We start from the raw sequence: 19406 nt of genomic DNA on the forward strand, positions 1-19406 counted from the left end.
CCAGGGTCTGGGAAGCGCCCAGTCTTTCGGTCCCTGGCCACACCGCCCCATCACACTTCCCCTCCTTGGTTTCCTCCAAGTGAAAAGCAAAACTTTCTGCGCTGCGGTCTGGGAGCCGCGAGGGGCGGCGCGCGCGTGCGAGCGAGGGGCCGAGGCTGGAGAGGAAGCGGCGGTCCTGGGCAGGAGGAAGAACCCAGCCCTCGGCTCGGCCCCCTGCCCGTTTCCCGCCGCCTCCGCGGCCGCCGCTACCACCATCACCACCACAGTCACCGCCGTCCGGGGCGCAGCCGGCCGCACGATGCAGGGCGGGTGTCCCCGGGGCGCTCCGATCCACAGTCCGAGCCACAGCGCAGGTAGGGCCCGGGGTTTTGGAGGAGGGGGAACGCGGCCTGCCGAGATCCGGGCGCACCCTGGTGCAGGGGAGGGAAATCGAGGCAGTGGGCGGGGAGTACTGGGTGCGGGCGGTCGTGTCCCCAGCTGCCACTGCAGCTCCCGTCCAAGCGCGTCCCCGTCCCGAGAGCCCGGCCGCCCTGAGGCGCAGTCGGCGAAGGGCGCGCCCGCACTCCTTCCCTGCGAGGTCCCGGTGGCCGCAGCGCCCAAGTGCAGCTCGATCCCGGGACTCCCTCGGGTGGCCGGCGCAGACCCTGCGGGGACGCAGGGCGAGGCTGAGAGAGGTGTGGGAACTGCAGCCCGCACCTCCCGTGGGGCTGCTCGCCGCCCACTTCCGAGTGTGGACTGTGACGCGCAGGGCAGCGCAGGCTTGGGGGGGACCCACTCCATTTCCTCTGTCAGCTTGGGCCTCATACCAACCCTGGTGATGACATCGAGTTAAGTGGGTGGCCACTTTTCAACCTCAGCAACTCACTGTTAGAAAACCCAAGAAATGAACGTGATGGCACACGCCTCTATTCCTAGCACTCGAGAGACGGAGACAGGAAGACTGTGGAGACTTTCTAATACAACCTGGGCTACAATAGTGAGACTCTATCTCAAAAACCAAAATCAAATCAGAACAATGAAAAATAAAACAAGCATGGGGCTCTGCTCCAGACTGGGCTTTGCAGTTTGGGCGTGCCTTGCTGTGCCAAGGAGAGAAGGCAAAGGACTGAGGAGCTTCTTTTGGCTCTTGGAGCCTCAGTTTACCCATCTGTGAAAGGAGCACAAATCACTAGCTTCCCTACCTCCTTAACTGGCTTCTATGAAGACATTTTTGCAAATGGGAGTTGGAAAATACAGGGTTGGTAGGTGGGTGTAGGGTATGAGTCTTCTGCACCCGCATCCTGGACTCGGGAATGCCTCAGTTTTTCAATTTATAAAATGGAGCTGACTTTCCTCCCTACGTGGTAGATTTTAAAAGGGGTTTAATGTGGTAGGAGGACATGAAACCCCTGGCCAAATCTCTGCGATACAGAGCAAATTCTCAAAAATCTCTTAGTTGCCCAGGCTAGCCTTAAATCTGCTGCCTACCCCAGGCTGGCCTCCAATTTGCTAGCCTTGGCCTCCCAAGCGCTGGGATTACAGGTGTGCTCCACTAGGCACGGGCCCTTAAGTATTATTTTGACCATGCAAGACCTAAATAATCATGGGCAATACAGGAATGCCAGTGTGACTTGTTAGTGTTTGAGTTACAGGGTATTTGAAAAGACATTTGGCATCTGACATGGAGACCGTTGAGGTTTAGCCAGGACTCTGCCCACAGCAAATAGAGCCCTGGATGAGAAACCCGCTTTCTGAGCTGTCTCTCCAAGTCTCGAGTTTTCTCTTCTGTTTACAAGAAAGAGAAAGCACCTGGGCTGTCATTATTACCTTTGCCCCGAGAGTGCTGCCCTAGGATGAGGAGCAGAACATCTGGAGCTGGGGCCGGTGACAGCCTACAGGCGACAGGTGCCACTTTGCAGAGAGTGCTCCTGCCCTTTGATGAGGTCCCCTCACACCGGTGAGGGGCTGGTGCTACCATCCTCATCTTCCCTTGGATGTGGCAAGGGTTGGAGTCACCTGCCTGTGGCCCTGGTGGTTAAACAAGGACTGGGGCTCAAAATCAGATGCAGGTGTCTCCAATCACCGGCTGAAGGGAAGGTGTCAGGTGGAGCCCAGGCTGAGCGTGGACCTTTGCCTGGTCAAAGGTAATACCTGGTCTTCTGTTTCTGCCTTTTATACCTATCTTCATATCTCTCTCTCTCTCTCTCTCTCTCTCTCTCTCTCTCTCTCTCTCTCTCTCCTCTCTCTCTCTCTCCTCTATCAATTATCTATCTATCATCTATCAATCACCTATCTGTATATCTTCTGTCTCTATCGTCTATCTTCAGCATCTATCAATCATCTATTACCTATCTATTATTTATCCATCAATCTATCTGTCTGTCTATCTATCTATCTATCCATCTATCATCTATCTATTATCTACCTACCTATCTATCAATCATCTATCTATCATCTATCCATCAACCTATCTGTCTGTCTATCTATCATCTATTCATCTATCAATCTGTCTATCTATCTATCTATCTTTCTCCAGCCATCTGCTTACCTACCTACCTACAAGCAGCATTAGGGATCAAACCTAGGGCTCTGTGCAGTGCTAGGCAAGCACTTTAGCACTCAGTCAAACCTCTAGCTGGCATTTTTCATAATTGTAGACCCTAAAAAAGTAAGAGTATATCACAGAAAGAACTTTGCTTTTCTCCCCCAATGTAATATTTTTACTAATTATTTGGGAATTACAAACAAATACACTGTGGCCCATCCCACTCACTTCCTATTGCTCCCAGGTCCACCCTCCCACCCTTGTGCCTCCCCAACCCCCAACAAACAAACACCACCAAGTTCAATTTGTGTTGCTCAGACACTCACTGTAGTATGGCTCCACTCCCAGTGGCTAGTCCCTTAAAGAAAACGGAGCCCCCTTCCCCCTCCACCTCCTGCAGAAAGAACTTTGGAAACACTTTAATTTCATCTTTATTTTATAAGGTACTATCTTATGATATCTTCTTGCAGAAGAACAATGAATTATAAAAATTTATCAAGTAAAATGGTATTAAACTTTGAAAGAATGCATTATGAGATCTTCATCCAAATCTCAAAGTTCCGTCTACTGTATGCTCTATTTTAACATGTGAACTTGCTGAAGGCGGGAGGGTAGAGATTTTTGGTCAATCACTTCACAGGCCTGAGAGCCCTAGGACAGGCTGTCGGGATCTCAGTGCTACCCAAGATGAAGGGAGGGGAGTTTCAGAGAGGAGAGCCCAGACTGGGGCTTTGTTACAAAATGAATTTCTGGTTCCTCTGAACTAGATAGAGTTCAACAGAAGAAACTGATCCTTAAAACCCTGGGCTCACCAGAGCAGACAGGCTGAGGCCGCTATGCCTGTAGTATGCTTCTGTGTTGTATCCATAATTCATGTGTGTTTCAAAGACGGGAGGTACACTGTTACTGCTTTTGTTAAATGATGGGAGTGGTACTTGCTCATTGCTCAAACATGGAGATATTTATATAGGAAAAAGCCAGCTTCCTGTGTCCATTAAAACATCTTCATTAAAAATAATTGTTATTAATTAATTAAAGCAGTTGTTAATGCGTGTATATGCGTGTATGTGTGCTCATGTCCAAGGAGGTAGGAGAAGGCGCCAGATCCCATGGGGCTGGAGCTGTAGGGTGTTCAAAGCCACCTCATATGGGTGCTGGGAACTGAATTCAGCCCCCCACCCCCCAGATCAGCACATTTTCTTGAACGGCTGAGCCACCTTTGCAGCCCCTAGAAACAATCTTAACATTTTGAATGAAGAACCAATAGAATTACAGTTGTAGATGTCAGGATTCATTGTTTCAATTTGACTTTAGAGCTTTAGAACAAAGAGCTAATGGTAACATTGACACTAGAAAGTCTCAAGGGGGCTGGAGAGATGGCTCAGTGGTTAAGAACACTGACTGCTCTTCCAGAGGTCCTGAGTTCAATTCCCAGAAACCACATGGTGGCTTACAACCAAATGGGATCCGATGCCCTCTTCTGGTGTGTCTGAAGAGAGCCACAGTGTATTCATATTCATAAAATAAGTCTTAAAAAATAAAAGATCTTAGGACTAGCCATGTTAGTGTAGAGTGACACTGAGTGACATTTTTGGTTAGGGCCACTTGACAAGAATTAGATTCTTTCTTTTATAACAATGATAATAATTGATGTCACATGTTCTGTTCCCATGCCACCTTGCCTGAGTCCATGCCACCCACACGCCTTGGGTAGCCACCCTGGGTTGGGAACGGTTCTCTCCTGGCCTCTCCTGGCATGGCTGGACCACTTGTGGAGGTCATTTGTCTCTTAGTATCCTTTAGGAAGGATGGCTTTCAGCTCTGGAGAGTCCTCTGATGCTTTGGCTTAACTCTAGTGGCACTGTGGGGACAGCCTCTGTGCATCCTCTCTAAACCTGATTCTTTAGCCATTCAGAATGCATGCCTCCTTTCAGAGTCAGAGCCCCCAGCTGCAGATCTGCTGCCAGCCCTTGCTTTTTCAGTAAGCAGAGGAGGGCAGGGCAGGGCACTGGAACCAGGCCGCCTACGGATGAGATGTTGGTATTTGGCTTTGGGAGGTGGTCAGGGGCTCACTAGAGTCTCTCTTCCCTTCACTGCTTCTCCTTTGGTGACTTGCCTTTTGTCATAGCCCAGGAAATGGATATGGCTTCCTCCAAGCTTTGGGATCCCTGTTCATCGACAGTAGTAACCAGACATCTCCAGCTCACTGCTGAACAGAGCTGGGATATCGCTCACTTGGTTAACCACTTGGTATTGCACTGTATTTGTGCAAAGCCCTTTGATTCCTCAGAAGGTATGTTAAAAAGCAAAATCCGGGTTGGCAGCATATCCTTGTAACTCCAGCACTGGCGAGGCAGCAACATGAGGGTCTCTGGTGCTCGCTGGCCAGGCCGCCTAGTTGATCCACTGAGCTCACTGTTCTGAGAGTTCCTGCCTCAGAAAACAAGGTACAGCATGACAGTCACCTGGTGTCAACTGCTTGCCCTGCACACACATGCATGACCATTTGCACACCCACCCACCCACCCACACATACATGCACACATACATACACAGATACAGACACACATATACACACATGTACACATACACACACATACACATACATGCATACACACACATACACACATACACATATATACACACATATACACACATGTACACAGACACACATACACACATGCACACATGCATAAACACATACATACAAACTCCATGAATTTAAGTTTCTTGTATCCTGGTAGGTAAAGCCTCTGATGCCTTCATTAAACAGTACAGCTACAGATAAAAGTGTGTGTGTGTGAAAGAGAAACTGTGTAACCATCTTTCTATGTAAGCAAACCTGCTCTTAAACTTATAATCTTTCTGACTCAGTCCCCTGAGTATCTACAGTACCTAGTATGGGTGTACCCCACTGTACCCAACATTAAGAACTATGTGTCTAGATATCTGATTAGGGGACGCAGTAGCAGCCATGCTGCGTATATTAAATGCATTGGTGATTAACTCCGAGTCACCGATAACTCGTCAATATTGCATTAAGGAAAGAAATAAAAGCACTCGCCCTTGGAGTCATTGAGCCAAGAGTGAGTTCTGATTCAAATTCTTATCTACATGTTCCCTGTAGCTCTGTCCTCCGTCTGTAAGTCTGAATCTGTGCCTGCCTGGAGGCTGTCTTGGGAATCTGTCTTCTCTCTGCCTGCTCTGTCTGTCTCTCTCTCTCTGTTTCTCTCTCTGTGTCTGTCTGTCTGTCTCTGTCTCTTTCTCTCTCCCTCTTTTCCTTGCTCCTCCCCTCCCACCTCCCTCTCTGTGTGTCTGTCCCCGTGTGTGTCTCCACTGAGTAGCACAGAAAACATTATGTGAGGACGGGATGCCATACTTTACAGAAATCTTTGGTTTTCAAGGACTAAGTCGATTGCTCCACCTGATCCCAATTGTCTCACACAACAAGCAGTACAAGCATCTCTGTTTATCAATCAATATCCACAAACACGTGTTCATTTTAGAAGACTGCTTCCAACTTCCGTATTTGCTGCTTTCAGCAAACGATACTCAGGCATTATCTGGGTCACGGGCATGGAAGAACACATGCCTTAAGATTATAGCTATGCATTAGCTTAGGTTGTAAAAGTTGATTACGTGGGAAACCCAAGGCAAGCAAGGCTGATCGTTAAATTGTCCTCCTAAAAGCAGATTAAACAATCAGGCTGAGTGCACAGTAGGGAGCAGTCTTAAGTTTTCAGTGACCTCAAGGTGTAAAACTAACTTCAGCTCTGGGTCCATCAAAGATTTGCCTGCCTCTGCCTCTGGAGTGCTGATATTAAAGGCGCGCACCATCACTGTTTGGCAAGACGTAGGTCCTTAATTCCTACTCTTGTATAGTTTATCAACTGAAGAAGCTGGGCGTGGTTGCTCATATTAATTGTACCAGCACTTGGAAGGCCGAGGCAGGAGGATTGTGAGTTCAAGGCCAACCTGGACGATAGAGTGGGACCTTGGGACCTTGTCTCAAAAACCAAACCATGGCCAAACCAAAGGACGCTTCTGTTCGTTCTTCATTCATTGATGTAACATTTACTGAGTATCTACTTGATTTCCAATCTGAATAGATTTACACTCACAGGTTGGCAGACATTAGCTTGCTCTGCAGCTTCATTCAGAGCAGTAGTTCTCAACCTGTGGGTTGTGACTCTTTTGGGGGCTGAATGACCCTTTCAACAGGGGGTTACCTAAGACCATCAGAAAACACAGATGTGCATATTATGATTCATAACACGTAGCAAAATTACAGCAGTGAGGTAGCAACAAAAATAACTTTATGGTTGGGGGTCACCACCACGCAGGGAACTGTTTTAAAGGATCCCAGCATCAGGACGGCTGAGAGCCGCTGTACTGGAGGAAAACTTGTCAGTGGTTGTTTTCTCATGGGATGGGCTAGCTTGAGAGGCTGTGAGCGTGTTGGCTACCTTGGGTGAGTGTGATGGAGGGTTATCCTGGGGAGGAAGGCTGTGTGAGATGATTTGTGGGACCTCCCCTGAGTCCCCGTGATTGCTGTCCTGGAGCCCTGAGCCCCTGTGATTGCTGTCCTGGAGGAGTGGGGTTTGAGCTGCGGTGAGCGTTTACTGTCTCCTTGCTTGCCCCGTGCTTCTTTCCGCTGGCCCAGTGGTTCCGCTCTGGAAGCCAGAGCACCCACTTCTGCTCTGGGATCAGAGCATCTGGGGCTGGTGTTAATCATGAGCATGGTCATGATCATGCTTACCCAGGCAGACAAATGTGCGAGCGTCAGAGTGCAGGCTTATGGATGGGTGGCTTTGTGGAGAGTGTGGTTGCTTTCAGAGGCCAGGGCGTGAGATTTCCACAGTGCAATGCGCAAACTGTGTCCTGATGGTGGAACCAGAGTTGAAATTTAATTCTGTGACACTCAGACCTAACTGTTCCCTTTTACACTTGATACCTCCTGATTTGTGAATGGATGGATAGGACAATGGGCAGAGCCAGTCCAGGAATGTGTGTGTGTGTACATGTGTATGTATGTGTGTGCATGTGTATGCATGTGTGTGTGCACATATGTATTCATATGTATCTATGTGTATGCATATGTGTATGTATGTGTACATGTGTGTGCATGTGTATGCATGTGTGCATGTATATGCATGTGTATCTATGTGTATGCATGTGTGCATGTGAGTATGCATGTGTGTGCATGCACATGTGTTGCCTTTGTAACTAAAGCACCTCACCTAAGTAGCGATGGGGAGGAAGACCTTCCATTGATCAGCTAAGGAAAAGTACAAATATAAATTTGGCTTCTCTTGTCTCTAGTTCACTGGAAACTTAGGACCACGAAAGCTGCTTTATGGGCATAAGGCCTCTGAAGATTAATCTTGCACACTGCTGCTGCTGTTGTTAATATTTCTGTAGTTCTTGGTATCACAGCCAGGTAGAGTGCAAAGACAGAAGTGTCCACTGCTGTGCTTGGGGTGGACAATACACGTTCAGTTCAAACAGTGAGCGAAGGGTTTTATGTTGCTTCATCTCGATTAACCCCTATGTCTTATCATGTCTCCTCCTCCTAACGACAATACTGTTCCCAGGACTCCCTCTGTAGTCATTTCTGTATTCAAGAATACATATTTGGCTCTTGTTGTCATGCAGGTGTGTCTAATCTGTGGCCCTTGGGCTGCATGCAGCCAAGGACAGCCATGAATGCATCCCAATATAAATTGTTAAACATATTTAAAACACTGTAAGGATTGGTTTTGGCGGGAGGAGCATTTCAGTTGTGTGTTTCTCAGGAGTGAGCATCACAGATGACAAGATTATGTTGCAAGGTCACAGGTTGGAGGTGCCTGGTACATACTCTACTGCACATGGTAGTATATTTAAAAATGAAGCACACTGTCCCTGAAGACTAGTGGGGAGATTTAAGCAAGACTGATGTTCTTTGCAAGATTCTTAGGTGAGCCTATATAAGCTGGCCCCTAAATACTGGAAGCTGCCCTCTGACCTCTTATTGTACGGTTTACTGTGGCACATGGGTGGGTAGGGGATTGTCACACGCTCTTTTCATTTGGGACCATCTTGGAAGGAGAGAAGATACAGGTTGTGTGTGTGTGTGTGTGTGTGTGTGTGTGTGTGTGTTTGGGTGTATGTGAGTGTGTGTATGTATATTTGGATGTATATGCTTGTGAGTGTATGTGTGTTTGTGTGTGTGTGTATGCATGTGTATATTTGGATGTATATGCTTGTACATGTGTATATATATATGTATGTGTGCATGCACATGTATGTTTGGATGTATATACTTGTGCATGTATGTGGAGCCTAAAGACGGGTGTTGATTTCCCTCTATCCTCTGAAGTGGAAACATCTGGTTTCTTTGGAAAGTCAGTTATGTCAAATGATGTTTTGCTGGGGCACACAGGTGAAAGAATGTTTCATTAAAGCAGACACAGGTAAAAGGATGCTTTGCTAAAGCAGACATATAAAAGGACATGAGGTGTTTAGACTATAAATATGAGGACACAGACAGTGGGAGCTTGATCATTGGTTCTCTTTGCTCCATCTTGCTAGTCTTCACTGACAACACAAATGCACTCATTCATCTTACATTGCATTGCTTAGCTTCCCTTGTGGTGACTTCATAGAGAGAAACTCTCCAAAGAACTTCTTGTGAGGTTCTTGTGACTTCTTGCCGCTCCCATAGACTTGGGTAGGTTGGCACGGTGTCTTCGATTGAACTGCCCTTGCTGATTCGTGTGTGATGGGACTGAAGCTGCTGATTTGTGTTTGGTGTTTGCTAGTGGACTGACCTGAGAACAATGAAGACTGGAATTTCCCCAAAGAACTATTTCTAAACAGGTCCATTTCCCCAGTTCCCTAATTAATACCTCTCTTTCCTACTACCTTTGGTGTGTGGTGGGCTAGAGGGGAGGTTGAACCCTTATAAAGTAGGCTGAGAAAAATTTATGCCTACAATCCTCTTCTGCTTATTCCTTTGGACATTGCGATAAGTTTGTTTGGTGTTTGTTCCTTTCTAGGTTGGCAGCCAGTAAGCCCCAGTTATCCCCGTGCCTCTGTGCCCCTCTGTTCTGGGGCTTTACAAGTGTGTGTGACCATGCTGCTACTGCACGTATGCTGGGGATTTGAATTCAGGTTCTATTTTGTGCACAGCAAGTGCTCTTCACTGCTGAACCATTTCACCCCCTATTGTGCCACTATTTTGACATTGTGACAAGATGTTGTCATCTATAAAGGCTGGAGAGCCACATGACTGTGTTTTGTTGTTGTTTTAATCTCAGAGTCTCTTATGTTGACCACATTCATAGCCGTTCCAGGTGATACTTGACGCAAACAGTCATTTCAGTGGGTAAATGGACACCTTCTGCCTTTTTAAGCTAATATTTATATATTTTGGATGCTATGGTTTGGGATAACGTAAGCACATTATTTCATGTATGTATTGCATGTGAATGCTTAAGACCTCTAAGATGATGGAGGACACAGGGTTCTGAGAAGCACAATGGCCTTAGCTCTCCTCTGGCTCCATTGCTGTGGGCTGATATTGAGGTTTCGGATTTCTAGACTTTGTTTCCTTTTTAGAAAGCAAAGGGTCTTTCCCCTGACAGTCCTTCAGTTCCTGGCATAGGTTTTATGTACATTGTATGTTTAAGGTCAATCGAAGTAGCAACAGTTTCTAAAGGAGCCGTGTAAGTGTTTCAGAAGAGGAAAAACACATTGTCATGATTTTAACACTGGAGCACCTGGACTGTGGGGCACAGTGTAGGGCACAGAGAATCCCAAGCCTGGGATAGTGGAACACAGTACGGGACACAGAGCACCCCAAGCCGGCTCTACAGCTGCCAGCTCTCCAGCACCCTTGTCCCATCTCCCACTGGCGTCTATCGCCACCATCTATCAGGAACCATCAAAGTTCCTGAATCACGGGGCACACCTTTCTTATCAGAGAGCACAGAAGGCATGCTGGGAACAAATGTTACTCAACCAGCATCCAAGTCCTTGGGTGCCCAGTTTTGCAGCCCAAAGTCCTGCTGGGCTGGAGGGTGAGCTGGGCATGGCACTGTGCCTCTGAGGGTGTGTAAACTGCTGATTGTTCCATGGTACGGTCAAGGGACAGGTTTTTATTGTAGATATGAGGGAGAGAACAGCCAGAGGCATCAGGAAAGGTCCAGAGCACAGAGAAAAAAATAGATTGAATGTGGCCAGCAGAGAGACGGGGAAGAAGGACACATGTGTGCATGTGCACACATATACCATACACATATATGCATACATATACACACATGCACACACACACATACACACACCACATGCACACACCAAGCATATACACATACATACACACACATGCATACACACATACATATATACACATGCACATATATATACACACCTCGCACATACACACACCACACACATACACTACACACACACACACACACACATATATATATATTATATATATATATATATATATATATATACATACACACATAGAGATAGATAGATAGATAGATAGATAGATAGATGATAGATAGAAAGACTAAGAGATTGTGGGCAAAAGAGAGCATATCCATAATAGCAGGGTTATGAGAAGAATGAGTAGCAGAGGGGAGGGAAACCCTTGAGCTGGAGAAGTTGAGTGTGTGTGTGTATGTGTGTATGTGTGTGTGTGTGTGTGTGTATGTGTGTGTGTGTGTAGGGGGCTAAGAAGAGATGGGTACTAGTGATCCCGAGGGAGCCTGGGGTCAGCATGGGTTTTGGAATGCTTATAGCCACCTCACATAGCCATGTGTTCCTTCTGCCACTGCAAAGGGAAATGGCCCCTTTGGTTGAGGGACTGCAGGAGCTCACGGGGGAATGCTGGCTTTGGTTTAACCACCACAATGTGGGGAAATGGTGTTTCCTTTGGATGTGAGAGAGAAGCCAGCAACAATAGTTCTGTGAAGAATTCTTTGGTTAGTGGTATTATCTCAACGTTGCAGCAAATCACTGGTACAGGAGGTGATGGGGTAGGCTGATCACACAAACCAAGGGCTTCGAGTGCAGCCTGCATTGGCCTTGTGGAGATCCCAGAACCAGCAGAGCTTTGGGCTTCTTGCTTGATTTTGTTTGGACCTTGTGTAGCCTTCATCTCTGTGCAATGGCATCTGTGTAAGGCCCTCTCCTAGGATAATGTGTTTGGTTTCTCCATGGGACTGACAAGCAGGCTTCTCCTGGCAGAACATTCTTGCAGGTACAACTTCATACCTACAGAGGGCGCCCTGACCCCAAAGAAGACCTTTTTTGGGCTTTTATGCTACAGGATGAGAAGTGAGTATGTTTTGAAGGTACTTAATAAAACCATTACTAAACGCTTGCGAACCAACTCTGGGACTGGGGCACGCTGCCTTTGCCTTCCTGCCGAACCCCGCAGGCTCTGGGTAAAGTTTTGGAACTGTTGCTTGTGAACTGTTACCACTTCTGTGACACCGGCCGCAGGACAGCCTACTTGGCCCACACTCAGGGTGTTCCTTCCGCATTGTCAAAGGCCTCTCAGAGCAGAAAAGGCCAGCTTGCTTCCTGGAACCCCACAGGAGCCACAGTCAAAGGGCTTCTTGTTTCAGCTGCAGAAAACCCACAGGAAATGCTGGCTTCAGAGCAGCTATGAGTTCCCATTGTCCCCTCAGACCTAGCCATGTTCTGTCCCTCCCCCCCCCCCTTTGAATGAGGTAGCAACTAGCATACAAACAAACTGAACAGTAGTGTTTCCAGCGGCCAGGGGACTTTCCGTCCAAGTTCTCCCAGCAATGAAAGGGAAGAGTCCCAGCTAGCTTCCTTGTGATTTCAGGGATGACCATGCCATTTATACAAAGCTGGCCTCATAGTAGGCACTTTATCAAGACTATTGAGGAGAGGTGACTCGATTCCAAGTCTCCACCAGCCCCTGTCACTCACTAGCTGTGTGGGCAGGGATGAGCTATTTGATTCTAATCTCTGTCTGTGTGCTGAGCACCACATGCTTGCTTCCTGAAACTATCATGGGGATGACAGTAGACAATATAAGACAACGTCACACAGTCAAGGCGGGCCGCAGTCTGGGACTATGCCAATGAGGTCCCATGGGATGGGGCATGTGGCCTCAGCAACTTATATTCTAATTTCTCAGCTCACGGATGCCTTCTCCTGAGGGGCAGCTTTTGGGGTTTGGCTGATGGTCTCTATGTGGCAGCAGGGGTGTATCAACATTGCTAGCTTAGCTGGCATAGCGTCCTGGAGGGCGTGTCTGGTGAGCTCACTGTGCCCCAGGATGGGTCATTGCATTTATGCCTCTGCCATCTGACTGCTGACCTTGGCACGTCTGTGGTGACGCTACAGGAACCAAACAGAAAAATATCTGTGGCGTGTTCATCTCTCTCTCAGCTTCCTGACTGTGGATGCCATGTGACCAGATGCCCAAGCTCCTGTCACCGTTCCTTGCCTGCTTTGATGTGCTGTGCCTGTCCTGGTCGACTGTAACTGTCACCTGTCAAGTGAGGGATTGCCTAACTCAGATTGGCCTGTGGTGTGCCTATGAAGGATCGACATGTTCGTTAATTGATGTAGGCAGTCTCAGCCCACTTTGGGTGGCACCATTCCCTAGACAGATGGTCTGGATTGTATAAGAAAATTAGTTAAGCATGAGCCTGTGAGCCAGACAGCAAGCAGTCACCTTCTGCCATGATTTCTGCATCAAGTTTTTGTTTGAGTTTCTGCCCTGACTTCCCTCAGTGATAATCTGAGGAATAAACCCTTTCTTCCCCTCATTTGCTTTTAGCTAGGGTATTGTTTTCTTGTGTATCTTATTTTATTTTTTTAGATTTATATATTTATTATGTATACAGCATTCTGCCTGCATGTATGCCTGCAGGCCAGAAGAGGGCACCAGATCTCATTATAGATGACTGAAAGTCACCATGAAGTTGCTGGGAATTGAACTCAGACCTCTGGAAGAGCAGCCAGTGCTCTTAGTTCCTGAACCATCACCCTCTCCTTTCCATCGCCACCTTTTCTCCCTTCCTTTCACCTTCTGCCCTCCTCCATCTCCTAAAGATAGTTTCAGGAGTTAGAACAATGGTTTCCCATAGGTGCTTGTGTCCAAAGCATCTGTGCATAGCTTCCCCCAGCGTGGCTTGGAGGAGCTTGAAGGGTAGATGTGGTGAAGTCTAAAACTATCAATTTTTGGATGTGTCTCAGATCACCTGGGTTGACTGAAGGAATTGTGGGTGTTTCCAACGGAAAGAAGAAGGCAAGGGTGAAGGTCAGGAGTTTGAGGATGCTAAACTGTGGGTTTGGGGGATGAAGGGAGCTCACAGGAGAGGTTCCAGAGGCGAGTTGATGATCTTCGGTGGTTTCCAGGGGGAGACTTGCGCTCTCAAACCCTGGGCCAGAATACACTTGCCTCGTCTTAGGTTGTTTCTTGTCAGGTTTTTGGTCACAGCAATGGGAAAAGCTGCTTAATAACGTCACTTAAGGTCACACAGAGCCATCTCCCTCCAGGCTTTCTTCTCTGTCAGCTGAAGGCTAATCATGCCAAGTGCTCCCCTGCAGAAGTCTGTTCTGTGAAGGAAATGGCCAGGCTTCTGTGAGAGTCTGTCTGGGAAGCTGTAGCCTCAACAGATTCTCCAGGTGCCTGGATGCCAGGAGAATGTCATTTTCACTTCCCTGAGAAATTGCCAGCCCGCCCCAGGGACATCAGGGGGCTTCAGCTAGTGCCACACCCCCTTAAGCTCTACACATGAGACTGTTAGTTTCTAGAGAGGAGACACATCTGTGTAGGTGAGCAGCTGCAAACCCCACCTCCCTTGTCTGAGTACCAGGTCTCTTCAGTGCGAAGCAAGGTACACCTTATGTTTTGGTACTAACAGGAAACATTCTGTTTGCTCAGTCCAGGGTCATCACTGACCATAACCCCTGAGCTTTTTATACTATCACAAGGCCCGGGACAATGAGTCACTCTTGGGTCTTATAGAGGAATATCTGCCATCTTGTGTCATGTGACTTCTGCTGGAAGGAAGAAAACCTGCACTCCACTAATCTCTCCAGGGGAATATTTAAGGCCCGGGCTAATAAGGTGAGACAGATGGAAAGCTCAGAGAATGCTGGCAAATTCTAGAGCTAATCTGATTAAAGGGCACCGAATCCTTTCCCTAGCACATAAATAAAATGTGACAATCAGTGTCAGCTGAGAGGCCTTCAGCTGGCTTTTAGGCTTGTTACTTGGTTCTGCACGTTTTTAGCAATTCCCAGCATGCTGCAGAGGAAAGAAACCAAGAGAAGCAGAGGAAGCCAAAAAGGGGGTGCCCATCCTCTGGCAGTTAAGGTGCCAGAGGCTGAGGCAGACACAGTTTTCACTTGCTGTCTTAGGTCTCTGATGGGAGTCTAGGGTGAGAGGTTGTGGCCACAGAGAAGTCTTGGGAAGACATTTCTCTCTCACCCTAAGAATAGCTTCCTTGAGGAAGATTGGTACACAACACTGTATGTGGCTGGGAAGATGACTCAATGGGTAGCGTACCTGCCACACCTAATGTACAAGTGTGAAGACCAGAGTTGAGGCCCTAATCTCGTCAGACCCACACCCCAGCTCTCAGGAGATGGAGGCAGAGGCTCCCCAGGGAAAGCTGGGTAGCTAGACCAGGCGAGCTTAGGGGTCGGCAAGCCAGCCTGTCTCAGTCAGTAAGTGGAATGTGATCTAGGTAGGGTCCAGTGTACCTGGACTCACATGTCCACAGACAGAGACATGTATATACACATGCACATATGCCTTACACATGCACACATGCACACATGTTAATGCACACATCTGATGAATTGGGGATGCTTATACACTCATGAAGTCACTGCCATCAACCCTGTCTCCTCCCTGAATTTCTGGCCGACCACTTTGTTGTTGTTGTTGAATTAATTCCTTGTAAATTTATTTATTGGGAGAATGAGTGTGTATGGTTGTGCCACAGCACATGTGTGAAGGTCAAAGGACAGCTTTTGGAATCAGTTCTCTCCTACCTTTATATGGGCTCCAGGGATTGAACTCAGGTCCTCAAGATTTTGCAGCAAGCCCCTTTACCTACTGAGCCACCTCACTGGCCCTACCAGTGCTTTTTTTCTATTGGTGCACACAAATCACAAAATCTACCCTCTGAGGAAACCTTGCTTATGGTAGTGTTGTGAGCTCTAGGCATGATGCTGTATGTACAGTGAAATGGCTTTATTTATTATTTTTTAAGCCTTACATTTTTTTGTGTGTGTGGGGAGTGTCATTGGTATGAACTCCCATCTTGCTTCTTGGAAATGCTGGTTGGCATGGCTTTATAGGTTATTTGATAACAATTTCACTTCCAGGGCTCACTCCTGTGTCAATATGGGTGAGGCATGGTCCCTAATGATAAAAGATATTCCAGAGTCACAGGATATGGCCTGGGACACATGTGCTTCTCATGTTCTCCTGTCAAGGAGAAAGCCTCAGCTTCATGACAAAACTGTTTTTGCACTGTACATGGTATAGTCTTTGTCAGTTACATTTCAAACTGGTGAAAGGTTGTCCTTTCCCTCTGATGGTAGCATGTGTGTGTGTGCCTATACATGCATGTGAAAATGTGTGCATGTGTATACATGAATGTGTATGTGCATGTGTGTGCACATGTGAGTATGTAATGCATGTATTCATGTGCACGAATGTGGTATTGTGTGTACATGTGAGTGTGTGCATGTATGTATTCATGTGTCTGAGTGTACATGAGTAAGTGTGGGCCTATGTATGTGTGTGCATGAATGTGCACATGTTTGTGTATATACATGTGAGTGTGTGCATGCATGTGTGCAAGTGTGCACATGTGTGTTCTTTCATGTAGAGACCAGTGATTGACTGTGGTATCTTTCCCTATCATTCTCCACCTTACTTTTTGACATTATGTCTCTCTCTGAACCTGAAACTTGTTTGGACTGGCCAGTGAGACCTGGAGGTCTGCCTACCTCTACCCTCCTGTACAGTGTTAGTAGCATGAGCTGCTATACTGGGCTTTTAAGTGGGTGTAGGGGATCCAAACTCAGGTCTTCATGCTTTTGCAGTAAACACATCTCCCATCAAACCATCTCCCTGGCTCCATACCATGAAATTATTCTATGAAATGCATTTAAAAGGAAGGAACCCATTTTAAGCAAAGAGGTTGAAAATATTGTTAGAGGTGGCACTCAGCTGTAAGAAGTGCCCTAACATGGCTTGGGGCAGCTGATGCTGTCCATGCCTGGGACATGCCCTTGGGAGACAGGCCTTGGTAAGGACAGAAGCCACTCCCCCTGTCCCATGGAGCAACTTTCACTTCTCTGAGGACAGCACTAAGTGTTCTTCTTCAGAGTGTACCCTTCCAGTTCTTTCCCAGGTCTCACAGGTGATGTCCTGGGTGGGGCCTGAGACTGCTTCTCTCTCATGGCAGCTCCTGTTGGTCAGTGGAGCGGGTGCTATCTTTTCTTCTATCAGGAAGCGATTTCTGAGACTAATGGAGAGAAGGGAGTTTGGGAGTCTGAAGAGACATAGAAGCAGCCCAGAAGCACAGTGAGGCAGGCGCCTGGGAGGTCTGGACAGGGGCAACAGGAGCGGCAGAACACTGTGTCCTCAGACCCCCTTCTCTCCCGGCACAGAATACAAATTATGAGCAAAAGGATCTCCTCATGGGAAGCAGTGAAGAAAGCTCAGGTGGGAACGTCGCCATGTGTCATTGAGGTTTGTCCAGCTGTCCTTTAGGGCCTTTACAGAGACTTCATTTCCCAACATGGGCTGAAGCATGCACAGTTTATGGAAGTACTGGAGTGGGGTCTGGGGAGGCAGCTCATTGGGTAAAGCACTTGCTGCACTAGTGTGTGGATCACAGTTCAGTTCCCCAGAACCCACCTAGATTCTGGTATGTGTGATGTAATCCTGTAATCCCTGCATTAGGGAGGCAGAGACGGGAGCCCCAGGGCAAGCTGGCTACCCAGACTGGCTGAACTGGCAAGTTCTGGATTCACTGAGAGATTCTGCCTCAGTATATAAAGTGGCAAATCACAGAAGGCACTCATCATCGGCCTCAAGCCTCCAGATGTATGTGCACACACACATGTGCTCACACACATCACACATGTGTGCTCGCAGACATCACACACACACACACACACTCCCATACCATACTCGAATGTGCACACACACATGCTTACACACATCACACATGTGTGCTCACAGACATCGCACATACAGACTCTCAGACCATACACAAATGTGCACACACATGTGCTCACATACATTACATACAGACTCACACACAAACTCATAAATACCCACACACAGACTCCTAAACACCACACACATGTGCACACACATACATGTGCTCACATATACCACACACATGTACTCACAGACATCACACACACATGCTCACACATGTTTCATACAGAGTCACACACATGTGCACACATGTGTGCTCACATGCATCACACAGGTATGACCAAACACATACTCATGCATGTCACACATGTCATAACACACAGACTCATACACACTACACACACATGTGTGATCATGCACAACAAGTCAGACTAGTGCTCATACACTGGCTATGACACTCAGTGAGTGCCAGTCTCTTTCTGGTTTCTCTGTGCAGTTTTCTTTTCTTTTCTTTCTTTTCTTTTTTCTTTTTTGACTCCCCCCACCCTCCGAGTTTGGGGCAGGACCTTTCTGAAATGAGGGTCTTGTGATCTACAACCAGGCAAGCTAGGTCAGAGAATTCCCTTAGGGCCAGCTCCATGACACAGGCAGGGGAGGTTATGTGTATTTTTAGTTCACATGACTCACCTTGAGGAAAGAACTTGCAGCTTTGATGCCCTGCCTTAGAGAGATGAGGGGCAGGTGAGGTGGGGGAGGGAGGGGTTGGGAAGAGTCTGCTTTCTGAGGCCACTGAAGCCCCAAGTGCCCAGTGCCCTTTACCCCTTCTCTCTGAAGCTATTTCCAGACCACGTCAGGAGTGCAGGATGAGAGGAAGAGTTTCCGACTTTCTTCTTCATTTAGGAAATGGCAAGGGCTACGGGAGTCAGGAGCCAGGAACGTGAGCCAAAGCCATGAATATCAAGATGTCTATGTTGGAAGCTGTTTTGAATTTTGCACTATGGACCTGGAACTTTCTGGAGTCATGTGTCTTCATTGGTTCTCGCTGGAATCAGTTTCCACCTGGGCACCTGGGGTTGGCGTTTGTGTTGCTTAGTTTTCTTTGTTGTGCTAAAATATCCAACAAAAGCAATTTAAGGAGGGGAGGAAGGCACCTGTCACTGTGTTCACACCTCTCCTCTGCCCCCGTGTGTGTCTGTGTGTGTTTCTCTGTATGTGTCTCTGTGTGTGTGTGTCTCTGGGTGTATCTGTGTCTTTGTGTGTGTGTGTCTGTGTGTTATTGTGTGTGTGTTTGTGTGTGTCTATGTGTGTCTGTGGGTGTGTCTTTGTGTGTGTGTCTCTGGGTGTATCTGTGTCTTTGTGTGTGTGTGTCTGTGTGTGTGTATTGAGGATTTGAATTTGGGCCCTGTGCTTGTGCTGCGCACACTTTATTGGCTTAGCCATCTCTCAGTTTCTGTTTGTTTCTTTTGAGACAGGGCTTTATTCTATAGCCCAGGCTGGCCTTGGACTCCTTGAAAGCCTCCTGCCTCAGTTTCCCACGTGCTGAGACTACAGTTATGCATGCCTGTACTTCCAGCTTCCCCCGCTTCTCTTGTTGAAATGAGCATGCTTGTCAATTCTCTGTCTCCGTGTTGCTGGTTTCTCAGCGCCTGCCAAGTGTGTGTCCTTGGTTGCTGCTGTGACAGTTCTGCTCATGATGGATCATGATTT

At 47.4% G+C, this 19406-nt stretch overlaps 1 protein-coding gene across 1 annotated transcript in view; it reads left to right on the plus strand.

Annotated features, from left to right (window-relative positions):
• Nucleotides 1-232: 232 nt before the first annotated feature.
• The window catches only part of Disc1 (DISC1 scaffold protein), a 211809-nt gene continuing 192635 nt past the window's right edge, over nt 233-19406 (plus strand). Inside the window, exon 1 of the mRNA XM_021170050.2 lies at nt 233-353. Within this exon, the coding sequence (XP_021025709.1) occupies nt 299-353 (55 nt within the window). The 5' untranslated portion in view covers nt 233-298. The remainder of the gene's footprint in view (nt 354-19406) is intronic.

Source organism: Mus caroli, chromosome 8 (assembly GCF_900094665.2).
Source record: "Mus caroli chromosome 8, CAROLI_EIJ_v1.1, whole genome shotgun sequence".
NCBI classification, from domain to species: Eukaryota; Metazoa; Chordata; class Mammalia; order Rodentia; family Muridae; genus Mus; species Mus caroli.